The 15,530-nt window shown below is 39.6% G+C and overlaps 1 protein-coding gene across 2 annotated transcripts in view; it reads right to left on the reverse strand.

Annotated features, from left to right (window-relative positions):
- GRIA3 (glutamate ionotropic receptor AMPA type subunit 3) overlaps positions 1-15,530 on the reverse strand; it is a 289,966-nt gene that overhangs the window by 216,643 nt on the left and 57,793 nt on the right. For both annotated transcript variants that reach the window (XM_069464373.1, XM_069464374.1), the window contains exon 3: positions 1,278-1,517. In XM_069464373.1, the coding sequence (XP_069320474.1) occupies positions 1,278-1,517 (240 nt within the window). The remainder of the gene's footprint in view (positions 1-1,277; positions 1,518-15,530) is intronic.

Here is a 15,530-nt window from a genome sequence, read left to right on the forward strand (position 1 = left end):
AAAGTGTCCTTTGTCTGTCATAATATCTCAGAAAATCACAGAATCATGGAATATTACATTAAGAAGGGACAGGAAGAGGTGAGGAAATCAAGGCCAAGAGAGTTTCAGTAAATTGGTCAAGGTCAGAGAGCTTAGACTAGAACTCTGGTGTCCTGCTTTAGGTTCATGAAATTTGTTGATATTTTGGAAAAACAGGCCTAAGTATTTCCTAATAGGACTTGATGGTGCAGCAAAGGGAGAGTAAAGTGAAGAGTGCTCTGGATTCCCAAGAGCAAAATGGCTCTTCAAGGTAAGTTACCTAGAAGGATCTCTTCCCCAGGTATCCCTTAGGCAGACAGGCCTTCCATTTGCTCCTTCCTTCTCTGAGTCTGAAAGCCCTGAGTCAGACAGAACCATCCTCAGCCTATAGGTAGAGTTACAGGTAAATGACTGAGAAAGTACCATTGTCTTCTGGAATATCATGGTGATAGGATCCCTTGGTTTTACTGAGGAACCCCTCAAAGATAACTGGGATTTGGAGGAGTCCATTTAGGTGAATTTTGGTGTGTATAAATTAGCTAATTAATTAATACACCTTACTGTATACTATGTAATATCAGACTCTTCATTTCTCAGACTGTTTCAATAGAATGTGTCCTCAATACATTATCTCATTGTTAGGAAAACCATCCAACTCCAAAGCCCAGTTTAGCCAGTCTTCATTCATTATTTCTATCTGGTAATTGTGGAGGCCCTGTAAGCTGAAGACCTAATGTTATCTGGCAGAATAAGCCCTGGAAGCAGACAACATTGTCACCAGTCCCACTTCTGTGGTTAAACTGCTGTGTGAAAAGGCACATTTCCTCTTTGGGCTTCAGTTATCTCATCTATGAAACAGGGATGACCATAGTCTCTGACAGGATTATTTTTATAAAACTTTTCAGTTTAGGCTTCTTTCTACCTTAGACTAAGCTGCTTTTACTTTGTGTATTTTAGACCAGATAATGTATTTTGGGGGAGGTGTTCTTTTTCAGCAACAGTGACTCAACCAAAAGGGTGTCCCAAACCACTTTTCAGGGAGGACTTCTACAGCTTAAAAAATTAGATTCTAAAATTACCATTGCTTTGATATTTTTGGTTTTAACCTTTGATTTATTTTGAATATTAAATACAATTTAAATAGAGGACTAGATTATATTTGTTGGAAGAAAAGGGCACATGAGTTGAGGAAGGTTGAACATAGCTATTAACCACTATTACATGAATATTCAAAGAGGTGAGCAGATGCCTCTTCTTACCTCGTTCTGTGTCGTAGAGGTACACAAACTTCTCCCACTTGTAGTGACCCAGAAGACTCAGAATCGCACCCTTCAAGGCTGGGCGCATCTGGATGACAAACTGCACATCTGCATCAGTGGGGAAGCTGGGTGTGACAAAGGACGTATGCAGGGCCCCACAGAAAGAGGTCAGGGTGTTCATTGACATCTGGTCATAGAATCCAAAGATGGCATACACCCCTCTCGAGAACTGGGAGCAGACTGCAATGAGAAAAGGAGAAAGAAATTTCAATAGCTTCATGGTCCCTTTGCTGCAGCTTGTAGGGTTGGAAATACAACGCACAGTTAGGCTCTAAATTACATGCCTCAAAAGAAAACCAAGATCTCAGAAAATCTCTAGAAGCTCTTGAAAACTCAGTTGCCCAGCAGGAGAAGGGTAAGAAACGGAAGAATTTATTCGATACAGTTACATATTCTCTATGTCTACCATGAACAGAAAACTGAGAAAACATGGGAAGGATAGAGGTGAAGGTTGTCTTACCCTCTTTCAGTCACCCTCCCAGCTCACCTCTAAGGCACTTGGTGCTTCTGTACTCCCACTATAGCTTCCCTGGGGACTCTTAGTGTACCCACACTCCCATCAAGGTACAACTGTCTTGTGTCCCACTCCTTCATTGCTTTTTCTCCTAGGTGACAATAATGACTGAGGATTTAGTCAGACTGATTACGAATGTGTCTGCTAGGAAATGTGTTACTTTTCCTAGGTTACATAATGCCTTAACAACTTATGTTATGATTAAGACCCTTAATGTAGGCTACTAATTTAGAGGATTTAAGATTCTGGGCAGGCCATGGAAAGACTGGCTTTAAGTGTCCATTGAGTCACAGGGGGTAGGTGGCTTCCTATTCTGCCCATGTGTAATTGGCAAAGTTCTATCTTGATCCTTCTGCATTTATTTTGTAGACTCTGTTAGCCCACATGTAGAACTTTCGTGTTCCCCTCATAGTTGTTGTCAGCTTTCCTTCATTTCAAAGTGGGTCACACCATGGCCTCTTCTGTCTTCTGGCCCAGATGAGATTAAAGAATGTGAACCAATTTCAATATTAGCTTCAGTAGAACATAATTAGCAGAGCAAATCCGCTACAACAACACCGTGTGGTGCATTCCCAAACCAAGTGGAAATGATCTTTAGATTATCTGCACCACTGCTTCCTTCCATTCATGCAAGGCAGACATAACAGGCATAATGTGATGTGATTTAAGGGGTCTTGCATGGTCTCCCTTATTTGCTAGAAAACCCTAAATACCACTGTTAAGGCTCACTTCTTCAGGCTTATGGTATTAAATAAAAGTCTGTGGCTTGGGAGAGCAAAATAGAACCTTTCTTAACCTTTATCATGGTAAGATAAATTAATATATATGATTAGATGCCAAGATGAGTGGGAAAGCAGACGGGTAAGTTTTGATGGGGATGGGTGGGTCAGAGAAGAGAATGTATCTGGAGTCCTTCCTGATAGGAGAAACAGTGAAGGCATTGGGCATCAAAAGGAAGGCAGGCATTGAAAGTAGGATGAAAGAAAGTGGAAAAATCAATTTAATTCATTTCTTGACTCTGTTGTGAGAGATAGAGAGTTCTCAGTGGATGTGGTATCTTGCTTTCCATGTATTGTATTTAATTTTATGTTGATTAGGAATGTTCTCTTTTATCAGCCAAACTTATTAGTTATTGGCTTGAGGGTAGCATTTCAAAGGTGATTAACAGTCACTCAACCATCTCCAGCCTGGGACACAATAGCCTCCAACTTGAGTAATTCTAAGTGACCCCCAAACATATGTACAGAAAAGGTCATTACATTAAAAAGAAAAATCCAACTAGAAAATGAACCTGGGGTACTTCATGACAGGCAGCCAAAGGGAGTACAGTACTAAGAAACAAAAGGGATATTTTGGTCGTCAGCAGAGGAGATACTAAGAAAAGTCCCCCTCTCAAAATTAATCCTGTAAATAGAGAGCTCTGCAGTACCAGATGTCTAATCTTGTGTATCGCACATAATGTTTCTTATAAAACTAACAATAATAATAGCCAATAATAATGATAATAGTACTTACCCAGGCACAGCACTAAGTACTATACAAATATTTTCTCATTTAATATTCCATCAACTTTATGAGGTACTGCTAGTATTCCTATTTAATAGATAAGAATTATGAGACAAAGTGTTCTAGCTATTAAGCCAAGGAGCCAGGATTTGAATCTGAATCTCTCTGACTCCAAAACTCACACTCCTTGGGACTTAAGTCCAATAATGTCATTAAAGAGTAATTATTGGCCCACATGAGATAGGGTTTCTGAATTTAACAAATAAAAATATTAGATCTCCATTAAATTTGAATTTCAGATAAATATTTATTTAGTATAAGTATGCCTCAAATTCATACATGTACTAAAAAATTATTTGTTGTTTATCTGAAATTCAAATTTAACTCAGTATCCTGTGTTTTATCTGTCAACCCTAGAAAGAACCTGTTCCTACTAATAATGGTCATGGGGCTGGAAGGCAGGAAGAAGCAATCATGACCCTTCAACCAAAATGATTCAGAGGGTAGCTGGTAATTCTCATATCCATACCAACTAGAAAGAGAAAGATGAAGATACATGAATCTTATACAAAAATAGCATCATGGGGAAATGCAACATATTTTCAACAAGGAGAATGCCAACCTGACTAGGTTATGAGCAATAATTGGAGGGGAAAATAAACTAAGAAAGAGGGAAATCTACAGCTATGATCCACTTTGAGTTTCAAAAAGCCCTTTACATACTGGAAGGAAACAGAGAATAAAAGTAAGTATATTATGGTGGTGAGATTCTAGTTAATGGAAAAGAAACCTAGTATGGCTCTTCTAATCATTGTTTTTGAACTCAGGGGTACAGAATTAATCAATCATTACTGGTTCATATGTGGACCTTTCATATTTTATTTATTACATTTATCTATTTATTTAGGTTGCAGTGAACACCCATAAACCCATCACCCATCCCAATAACTATAACATTACTGGTAACTTATTTTTACCTATGTGTTCCTCCTCTATTCCATTTCTCTGTCTTGACATCACCCCACCCCACCCCACCCCCTGCCCCCATTCCAAGTAACTACTATCTTTAATTTTGTATTAATCATTACCTTGGTCTTTTTAAAAATACACAAACACACATCTAAACAATAAATTATTATTTTTCTTATCTTAAAGTTTTGTAATAAAGGAATCATATTGCATATGTGAAACCTAGACTTTGGTAAAACTTTATAACTTGAATCCAGGAAGTTACACCCGGTGAAATCTTTAAGACTGTGTATCATGATGAACAAAATGAGACAAAGGAAGACCTTATAAAAATATATGAGGAACCCATGTGAGGAAACCCACTGAAAATAAAAAATTCCAAACTAAGCATACAGCTTTTGTTGTGACTCAGGCAAGAGACTCAGGAGTATTTATAGATCAGTGGCAATCCTCAGGGAATAACATGCTACTGTGGTCCAAACGGCAGACACATGGTGGTGGACATCAACAAGAAGAGTGTTAGAAGGAAATCAGGAAACATTCTACTCCGTTCATATAAACCAGAGGTGCAGCCATTCTGCAAATACTGACACTTGTGCCTTGTTACCCTTGCTCCATCCACTCCAACACATACAGGTAACACAAGTAGAAGGCCCATAGAGGAGTAGCCCAATGGGGAAGATAACTGCCATATGAGGACAGGATTAATGGCCTCTGAAAGAAGCTGGGGCACAGGGGACCTGTGAATGGCCTCTCACAGTGGATCCTCAGGCATATTCCTGGCTGTAGAAAGTAGGGCCAAATGGAAGACTGAGCTGACCCACAGGACAGTGTTTATGATTTTGGATTCTTAGAATGTCTGAGCAAGAAGGAACTTAAAGATTTTTTTATTCAGTGGTTTTGAAAGCATAGCTTTTAGTGGTGAAATCCTTTCTCCAAATGAAATTTTATGTGGAAAAGTCTGATATATAAAAGAGACAAAATGGAGCTCTTCTGATTGAACAGAGTTCCACTGATCTGATGTCTCCCTATCATATAGAAACCGCAACACAAAGAGAGGAAGTGTCTTGTACAACGTCATACAATGAATTATGAACCAGTCTCTTAGAAATGCTTTATCACCATCTCCTCACCATCCATACTCTGGAACTATCTAGGGCAGCATGGGTCAGGATTCGCCTGGCATGAAAGTGACTTATCTTTAATGCCTAGCTCTCGGCCAAGGTAGCATAGATGGATCCACCAGGGCTTTCCCATGACTCATCTGCTGGCTGCTTCCCTCAGCTCCCTCCATCCCCAAATACCAACAATGAGAACCAGTGGCAGATTGGTGATCTTTTGGGACTTATGGTTCTTTTGGGGGTTGTCTGTTTCCTTCATCTGAATCCTTAATGAACCATACACATTTCTTTATCTCAGAAGACTGTCTTTGGTAAAATGGTGATATAAGAAATATTTGTCTCCGCAATCTTATGAAGTCATGAAGTGCAGAGGGAAGGGCAACAGCTTTTGAGCCAGGCAGACCTTGGTTCCATTCATGGCTGTATTAGGCATAAGCTCTATGACTTTGTGAAGGTTACTTAACCTCTCTGAGCCTCATTATAGTATCATTATTACACAGGCAGTTTCTGGAGTTAGACCATAGGTTGAAATCATGTATCTATCACTTATTAGTTAAACTACTTAATATCTCTGTGTCTGGGATCCAGTTTCTTCATCTGTAAAACTGGGATAATTATAGTACCTGTCTCAGCATCGCTGTGAAAGTTAAAATGAGTTCATTCATGGGCAGCACCTGAAACAGTGCCTTGCACATAACAGATACTCAATTAATGCTATTTATTCATTCAACAAATCCTTATTGAGCATCTACTATGTGCCAGGCACTGTTACAGGTGTTGGGAGACATACGAGTGAAAGAAGATCCCATCTTCTTGGAACTTATATATGAGTGAGAGGAAAGTAAAATAAATGAGATGAATGAGTAAAATATGAAGTATGGCAGCTTTTTTTTTTTTAGCATACTTTGCCTCTGTTAGCTCCATCACATTATGCTCCTCACAGTAAGCACTGCTCTCAGTCTCACACAGTCCCCAGGTAGCACAGCTTTTCTTCTCTTTTACCTTCCCTATTCATTTCTTCAGTGCTCTTTTCTATTCTTACTTCTGGGTAATAATGGGTTAAGAAAGAAATACTGCTAATTTGGCTCAAGAAGTTGCCATTGTTGTCCTCTGTCTCTTCCCCTCCCTATATAATGCCTTTGTGCTGGTAAAATGCTGTCCCCACCTGAGGCCTCTGTACCTTCTCAGTATGAAATAGCTTGGTTGTCTGCTTCCTGAGAGTGTCTGTCTCCATCTCTCCCCACTAGCAAAATACCAAATTCTTCTTGTTGAAGATGTCATTTTTGACTACATCCTAGATTCCTGGGGACTCCAGTGTAGCTCCCTGGCTGCGTTCCCTTCAAAGGTGAGTGACAAGCAAGGCTGGAGCCAGCTGTCATGCTTTTATTTATAGCCCCCAAGTCTGTAGGGTTGGGACAGGTATTGTTAATGTACAGTGTGGCAGCTAATTACACCACCCATATTCCAAAAGGCATCATTACAAAAATGTCAAACAACTTGATTACCCCAAAGATCAGAATAACAATATTGTATATCATTTACAGAACACTTTTTATACTCTTTTGAACCAAGCGGAAAAAAGGAAACTGAAGTCTCTTGCTGACTTAATGATCACATTTGAAGCCAGCAGGAAGAAGAAAAATATAGCTATGAGGAGATTATAGAGGCATGTCACAAGAAGTTTCTCTAGGTAATTCCACAGTACAGTGAATCCCAATGGATTAAAGAAGCTTAGAGGTGGGAGGGACCTTTCTAAAGCTGTGGTGTTGGCCTATAATGGAGTGTCCAGTCTGGTAAAATAAATGTGTGTGTGTGTGTGTGTGTATGTGTGTGTGTCTTAGAGTAACGTTGACAGCTATTCATTTTTTAGGAAGGATAGTCCTTTTTTCTATATTATTTCTACTTTCTAATGTTATATGTAGAGTCCTTTATCTTCTGAAATGATGATGATGTTGATAAATGATGATGATATCTACTACATAGGAGATATATTTATATATTTACACTTCTATCTCCTATTTGGTAGACAAAATAATGGCTCCCCAAAAGATGTCCAGGTCTTAATCCCCCAAATCTGTGAATTAGGTTACAGAGTAAAGGGGAATTAAGGCTGTAAATGGAATTAAGGTTGCTAATCAATTGACCCTAAAATATTGTGATTATCCTGGGTTATCTGGATGGCCTAATGTAATCACAAGGCTCCTTAATTGTGGAAAACAGAGAAAAAACAAAAGTCAGTATCAGAGTAATGTAACATGGAAAAGACTTGCCTGGCCATTGGTAGCTTTGAAGGTGGAGGGGAGGCATAGGCTAAGGAATGTGGGTGGCCTCTAGAAGTAGGAAAAGGCAAGAAAATGGGTTCTCCCTTAGAGCATGCAGATAGAAACACAGCCCTGCTGACACCTTGATTTTAGCCTGATGAGACCTGTACCAGACTTCTGATGAACAGAACTAGAAGATAATAAACATGTGCTGTTTTAAGCCACTAAATTCATGGTAATTTGTTACAGCAGTAAATAGAAAACTAATACACTTAACATGGCAACATTAAAAGGTTGGTAACTCTCTGGACCAATCTACGTCCACTTACCCTTTTCCCCCCTAAAATATTACTAATCTGAGAAGTCCAAAAGGTTGGAAACTAATGACCTAGTACAATCTCTCATTCAATAAGGGAGCCACCTCCCATGAGCTCATATTGCCCTCTTCTTGAATCCTTACAGTAACAAGGGAACTCACTTCTTCACTTGGGGCAGCTCTGAAGGCTAGAGAACTCTTCTTTAAATTGAAGTGATTTTACCGATTGGGCCTCTTGAGTGCTACCTGATACATCTCATTTCAACTCCACATGTTCTCAACTTAGTTTTACAGGAAGCCCAAAAATGCAATTGATGGAGTTAGGAGATACATAATATCTATTAGCTATTCAAGTTTGTATCTGTAGTCTCTCTATGCTGCCTTCCTCCTGTCAGGCTAAACATCTGCCAAAAGATTCCATTTTCCCCTAAGTTCCTGCCACCTCCATAAATTATCATTCTAACTCCTTTACCATCATCACTACTGATGGGATGATGAAGACCTTGCAGTCTTCAGCTTCTGCAACCTATTTTCTGCTCCCATCACTCTACTGAACTCTTCTCTCAAGTGTGATGATGACTCCTCACTGCCAAATCCTACTCTATTCACAGATATCATTTGACTTTACTGATGAGCAATATTTGATATTGTTGGCCAAATTCTCCCCCTTGAAACTCTTCTCTCCTGTTTCCAGAGTACTAAACTCTGCTGGCTCTACCTGTCTTACTCCTCCTTTCTGGTTTCCTCTTGGTCCACCCCCCTCAATGAAGATATCTTCAAAGATTTTGTCCCTGGCACTCTGTTCTCCTTACTTTAAATGTGTTTTTATTTTTTCATTCAACAAATGTTTATGGAGGTTCTGCTATGAGCCAAGCAGGGGAATCTCATCTCACTACCTCCACACGGATGATGTACAAGTAGATATACATGGCTTCAGCCACATTGAGCTTCAGATTCACTTTTCTAACTACTCATAAAACAGCCTCACCTGGAGGCTTTCAAGGCATTACAAACTCAGCATGTTATTTCTCCACCCGTGGGTCTGCTCCTCTTGTCCATTTTTTTCTAATGCATTGCTCTTGTCCCAGGCACCCAAGCTAGAGTCTTGAGGGTCATTTTTGCCTTCATCCTCTCCCTCACTCCCCTATACCATTCTTTTGTAATGCTTCATCAATTCTGCCTCTAAAGCATGCAGAGTATCTATCACCTGTTCCTCTTCAATTTATGCTCTCATTCCTTCTCTCTCAGACTATGAGAGCAGTGTCTTAACTGGTCACCAAGTTTTTCCCAGACTATCTGGTACCGCTATTAGACTATTGTTCCTAATTTCTATTCTGACTGACTAGTCAAAATATACTCATCCCAACTCCCATTTCTACAAGAACCTGCCCCGTGTATGAGTTGTTAATGGATTAAAATAAATGAATCTTTGCAAATGGTTCAGTTCAGGGTCTCTCAACTTTGGCACTATTGACACTTTGGGCTAGATAATTCTTTGTTATGGGGGCTGTCCTGTGCATTTTAGGATGTTTAGCAACATCTCTGGCCTCTACCCATTGGATGCCAGGGGCACTCCCACCCCTAGTTGTGAAATCCAAGATGCCTGTAAACCTCATCAAAAATCCCCTGGGGAGCAACATCACCCCTCTCCCACATTGAGGACTCCAGCTTTAGCTTATGACTTCCTCCACACAAAGAACAAAGTCTTAACCCAGTGAAAATGCATACATATCTAGAAGATCTCAAGAGTTATTTTCATGGAGTAAACTTAGGAAGGGTAGATATTTTGGATTCTTCAAAGCCCATCATAGAGGCAGCTACCTTCCTGATTCTGCCCTTTGATTGGCTATTGTGTTTAGCCTGGAGATGTGGGAGGGGGGAGTGAATTAGATAGAGGATGGATATGGTGGGGCGGGTGTGGGGTAGTAGTCAGTTCATACCTTCCCTGGGTTCAGATAGATCAGTACCCACCCCCACAATGTCCTTTGATCTTTGGTCCTAGTAACCATAGCCGGTGCTTGTAGGTTCCAGAGTCAGAACAATGTGTCAGCCTCATTCTCCAGTTGATGATTCCATGGTTTAATTACCATCTTGGGGTTAATTCCCTTGAACATTTTGTTCTGTTCTCAGGAGCACACTGCCTTCTGAAAGTCTAACTAGTTATTTTTGCAATTACATGGCATGTATCTAAATGCTGGCAAAGAAAACACTCATTATCAACATTTGATCCTACTTGAATATAACGGCTTGCAAATACAGGCATTTACATACGAATACATGTATTTTGGAAAATTCATCTTGCAACTGTTAAGTGTAAACTATCCTTTCATAGCAGTGTCAGAAAAGGCAGGAAAGGTATTAAAATGGGTCCAGATTAGGGGGTGCTTTTTAGGCCCTTTTATATCAAGACAATATGGTTAAACATTGGAGATCAGGAGTCAGGCATGGGTTTTAAATTTTGTGCTTATTCATTCATTAATTTATTCATTCATCAAATAAATTTGGAGTTCCTACTATATGACAAACACTGTCTAGATGGTGGGATACAGCAGTGAGCAAAACAGGACACCTGCCCTTATGGTGCTTACAGTCTAGTATTCGTGGCAAATATTAATCAAATAACCATACCAATGTGTGATTACCATGTTCTAAGTACAAGAAGGGTGTAGGTGCTATGAGACTCCATGACAAGGCAGCTTTAACTTAGATTAGATCAGGGAAAGTTTATCTGCAGACATGTAACATTTGAGCTGACACCTGAGAGTAGAAGAGCATCCCATGCAGAGAAAACAGCATATGACAAGACCCTGAAATGAATTTAATGCATTTGAAACACTGAAAGAAGACTAGCCTGGCTGGAATGTGGCCAGGGAGGAGAGGGTGATGCAAGATGAGACTGGTGGGAGGCAGGGACCCAAACATGGAAGACCTTGTGGGACCTTGGTAAGGAATTTGGATTTTCTGATAAGGGCCATGAGAGGAAATATTAGAAGGATTATGATTGTGGTTATACCATGAGCTGATTAATATTTTAAAAAGATTTCTCTGGCTGCTGTATGGAGAGCAGATTTAAGGGACTGTCAGTGAAAGCAGGGACTGTACTTGGGGTGCTACTCTTGTGGTCCAGATGAGAGATGATGGTAGTTTGGATTGGGCTGTGGCAATGAAAGTAAAGAGTTCTGAAGCTGATTTTTGAGGTCCAGTTATTGGTTAAATAGCCTTGGGCTAGTTACCAAAACTATCCAAATCTCATTTCCATATCTATAACTATTAGTATAATAGTACCTATGTGCTCCATAGCATTATTGTGCCCATTAAAGAACTACGTGTAAAGTACTTATGACTCACATATAGTTGGTGCTCCATTGATAAATGCTGTTATTTATATTATTTTAAAAATTATTTCTTAAAATTGCTTTTGCTATACGGGGTCTTCTTTGATTCCATACAAAGTGTATAATTATTTTCTCTATGTCTGTAAAGAATGATGTTGGTAATTTAATAGGGATTGCATTGAATCTGTAGATCACTTTGGGTAGTATAGACATTTTAACAATGTTGATTCTTCCGATCCACGAGCATGGTATATTTTTCCATCTATTTGCAAGTTCTGATATTTCTTTTCTCAGTGTTTCATAGTTTTCCTTATAGAGGTCCTTTACCTCTTTAGTTAGATATATACCTAGATATTTTATTTTCTTTGTTGCTATTTTGAAGGGTATTGAGTCTTTAATTTGGTTTTCCGATTGACTGTTATTGGCATATATAAATGCCTCTGATTTGTGTATATTAATTTTGTAGCCTGAGACTTTGCTGTATTCGTTAATCAATTCCAGGAGTCTCTTGGTTGAATCCTGGGAGTTTTCCAGATATAACATCATATCATCAGCAAAAAGTGAGAGTTTGATCTCTTCCTTCCCTATTTGGACTCCCTTGATTCTGCTCTCTTGCCTGATAGCTCTCGCAAGGACTTCCAATACTATGTTGAAAAGTAATGGAGACAATGGGCAGCCCTGTCTGGTTCCAGTTCTAAGTGGGAGTGCTTTCAGTTTTTCCCCATTCAGTATGATGTTGGCTGTGGGTTTGTCATATATGGCTTGTATCATTTTTAGGTAGGTTCCATCAATGCCTATTTTGTTAAGCGTTTTTATCATAAAAGGGTGTTGAATTTTGTCAAATGCTTTTTCTGCATCTAATGAGAGTATCATATGGTTTTTGTTTTTGCTTCTATTTATGTCAGTGCTTTTGCACTGAGATGGGTTTTTATAAGGTTCAACCTCTAATTGGCTGTGTGACCTTGGGCCAGTCATGTCACTGGGCTTCAGGTCTGTCATGTGTAAGCCAGCCATAGTAACACCTGCCCTGTCCACCTCACAGGTTTGTGCAGAGGGTAAATGGAAGTAATAGCTAAAACTTGCCTTTGAAAAATTAAGAAAGCTGTTATCTGAGCATCAGTGATTAAACAGTATTGGTACATGGCTCCCAGTAATCATCATCCTCATAACAAATAATTCCAGAGAATTGTCATTCTTTCCAGCCTCAGTCTCTGTCATTCATCCATGTATCTCCATCTGTCCTCTAAAGTAGTGAGGGGCCTGTCTTGACTTGCAACTCATTTTACATCGGATTTAGCAGGAATCTTAATTGAAAAACTAATTGATCCAGTGATCCAGTCACAGTGGATGAAACAATTTCTAAAGCTGGGCAGGAAAGTGATGAACTCTTATGATGCCTTTGAATCAGCCCTAAGATTTGTCACAGACAGATAAGAGCTTCGAGTTTGATATCATGCCATATAGTACTAGAAAACCGTTTTCTTTAATTTAGTGGCTCATACTGAGAGGGGGAGAATGGGCCCCCAGGCAAAAAAATCTTCTTAAAAGCTAATTAATGGCTGTCTGTTGTATTTTCTTGATAAGCTTGAAATATTTCATAATTAAAACCAAAGCTATATAAAAATAAAATGTTTAGGTCCATCATCAGTCAAGAAGACATGCCTTTCTTTCCCATTCTGTTTAAATGCCTTAGCATCACATTCTTAATATGTGTGTGATGGCCTAGGTCACCCCGTCCAGCCTCCTAAAAAGTGCAGCAATCCCCTCTATGGCTTGACAGGTGGACATTCTATCTCTGCTTGAATACTTTTGATGATGGTGAACTCACCACTTCCCAAAGCAGTGCATTCTACTTTTGGATGGCTCTAATTATTAGAAATTTCTTTATTATACTGAATGCAAATCTGCCTCCCTATAACTTTCACCACCTGTGGATCCTTCTTTTTGTCTGAAGCTCACAAAAAATATCTGCTCCCTTTTCTAATGGCAGGCCTTCAAGCATCTGCAGATATATGTCCTACCTATTTATGAGTCCTCTTCTTCGGGCTAATCATATCCAGCACCAACTATTCTTCAGATATATAGCATAGATCCTAGGCCGTTTGCCACTCTAGCCATCCTCCTCTGGATGTGTTCCAGTTTGTCAAATGTCACTCAAAGTTTGATGTCCAGGACTGAGCACCACACTGTGAGTGAAGTCAGACTCATCCAGAAGACAGTGAACTGATGCCCCTCCACCGCATTTTGGATTAGACAACATATATATGTCAGTGCTGAGGAGGGCATTGATTGTTTTTTATCAGCCCACTGTAGACTCCCATAGCAACTACTCCTAGTTTGTCGTCTTGAATTTATATCCCAGGTATCTTGTTAAGAAACTTCTGCCAAGCTAGGCTTTCCCCAACTTTGGATATGTGTTGTTGATCTTTTTTGTACCTAAATATAGACTTTTACTTTTTAAAAATGTCCTCATGGTTTTGACCTAGCCTCTTGGGATCATTTTAAACCGTGGTTTGGTTAACAAGTTTATTAGCTGTTATGCGTCATCTGTAATTTGATCTGCCTCTTTTGGGTAGTATTATCCAAGTAATTGACAGAAATGTTGAAGAGGACAGGGCCGAGGACAGATTTGTTTGGCAAGCTACTTTATTCTTCACCCCTATACTTTCCAGAATGACAGCAATTAGTTAATAAATACTCCTTGATTAAAGTTCTTTAGTCTGCTCCAAATGTATCTTTAATAAACTCACAGTTTGGGCAATATGAGTACTTCTTTTTTTTTTTTTTTTTTTTTTTTTTGAGACAGAGTCTCACTCTGTTGCCCAGGCTAGAGTGAGTGCCGTGGCATCAGCCTAGCTCACAGCAACCTCAAACTCCTGGGCTTAAGCAATCCTCCTGCCTCAGCCTCCTGAGTAGCTGGGACTACAGGCATGCGCCACCATGCCCAGCTCATTTTTTCTATATATATTTTTAGCTGTCCAGATACTTTCTTTCTATTTTTTAGTAGAGACAGGGTCTTGCTCTTGCTCAGGCTGGTCTCAAACTCCTGAGCTCAAACGATCCACCTGCCTCAGCCTCTCAGAGTGCTAGGATTACAGGCGTGAGCCACCGCGCCCAGCCAATATGAGTACTTCTTAACAATGACTTTGGTTCTTCACACACAGACCTGAATGTCAGAAAAAAATAACTGAAATGATTTTCTTCTCTCATTATCTGGTCTCATAATCTCTTACTGTGTATCTTTACTATTTATGAGGAAGTTTTATGAGGAATAAGTGCAAAAAGAAGAGGATGCTGAGAGGAGAGAGGATGATCAGACTGAGAAGTACTCTTTGGTGAAGAATAAGCCACCAGAACAGTTGGGAAACTTCTCCTTTCTATCGGCTAACTCAAGCACTGTGTCATTACTTAAGATCAAAAAGCCGATTCATTGCTCTTTTTTTGTCAGGAAGCAAATAGCCTACCCATTTTACAGGTGGAATGATTGATATGTAATCAGATCCTAAGGTCTATGGTCCTCAGCATCCCTGCTTGCTAGGAGACTCTAAAGAAATTGCAAGCAGCCTTTATAAAATTTCCCAAATGCAATTTTGATGGAGAGCAACTCTTAAAAAAACCATCTTCACAATACCCAGAAGTGGTAGTTATCCAAAACAGTTCACCTTATTGTGGCATTTAAAATCGATACAACCTTAGTTTCTTCAAATATGTCTCAACAGCCTGAAGAGCAAGGAACCCATTTCCCATCTATGAAAAAAATGCAAGTTTAAATGAAAAACATTTCTTCTCATTTGAATTCAACTGGCTGTATTTTTGAAAGTAATTGCTTGATCTTGGTCTGTGTAGAATTTTGTGCCCAGGAAGTGCAGACCGAGGTGTCCATCTGGCAAGCACAGGGCTTACATGCAGGCACACCTCAGTGGCTCTTTCAAGATGTTTCAGGGTCACCCTGCTCTGTATTTTAAAGCTGCTTTGATTGGGAACAGTACTCTAGCTCAAATTTGAGAACAAAACCTCTAAAACCAGCTCCCACAAATCCCCCACACCCCTTTGTTCTAAAGAAGAAGGACATCCCTTGGAAGAGAGGCATTTCAGGTCTTGAAGCTAATTTAGAAAAAGATCTAGCTTTTTAACAAAGGCACCAATGAGAGACAGGAACTTGCTCAAGCTG

This window comes from Eulemur rufifrons, chromosome 30 (genome assembly GCF_041146395.1).
Source record: "Eulemur rufifrons isolate Redbay chromosome 30, OSU_ERuf_1, whole genome shotgun sequence".
Classification (NCBI taxonomy): Eukaryota; Metazoa; Chordata; class Mammalia; order Primates; family Lemuridae; genus Eulemur; species Eulemur rufifrons.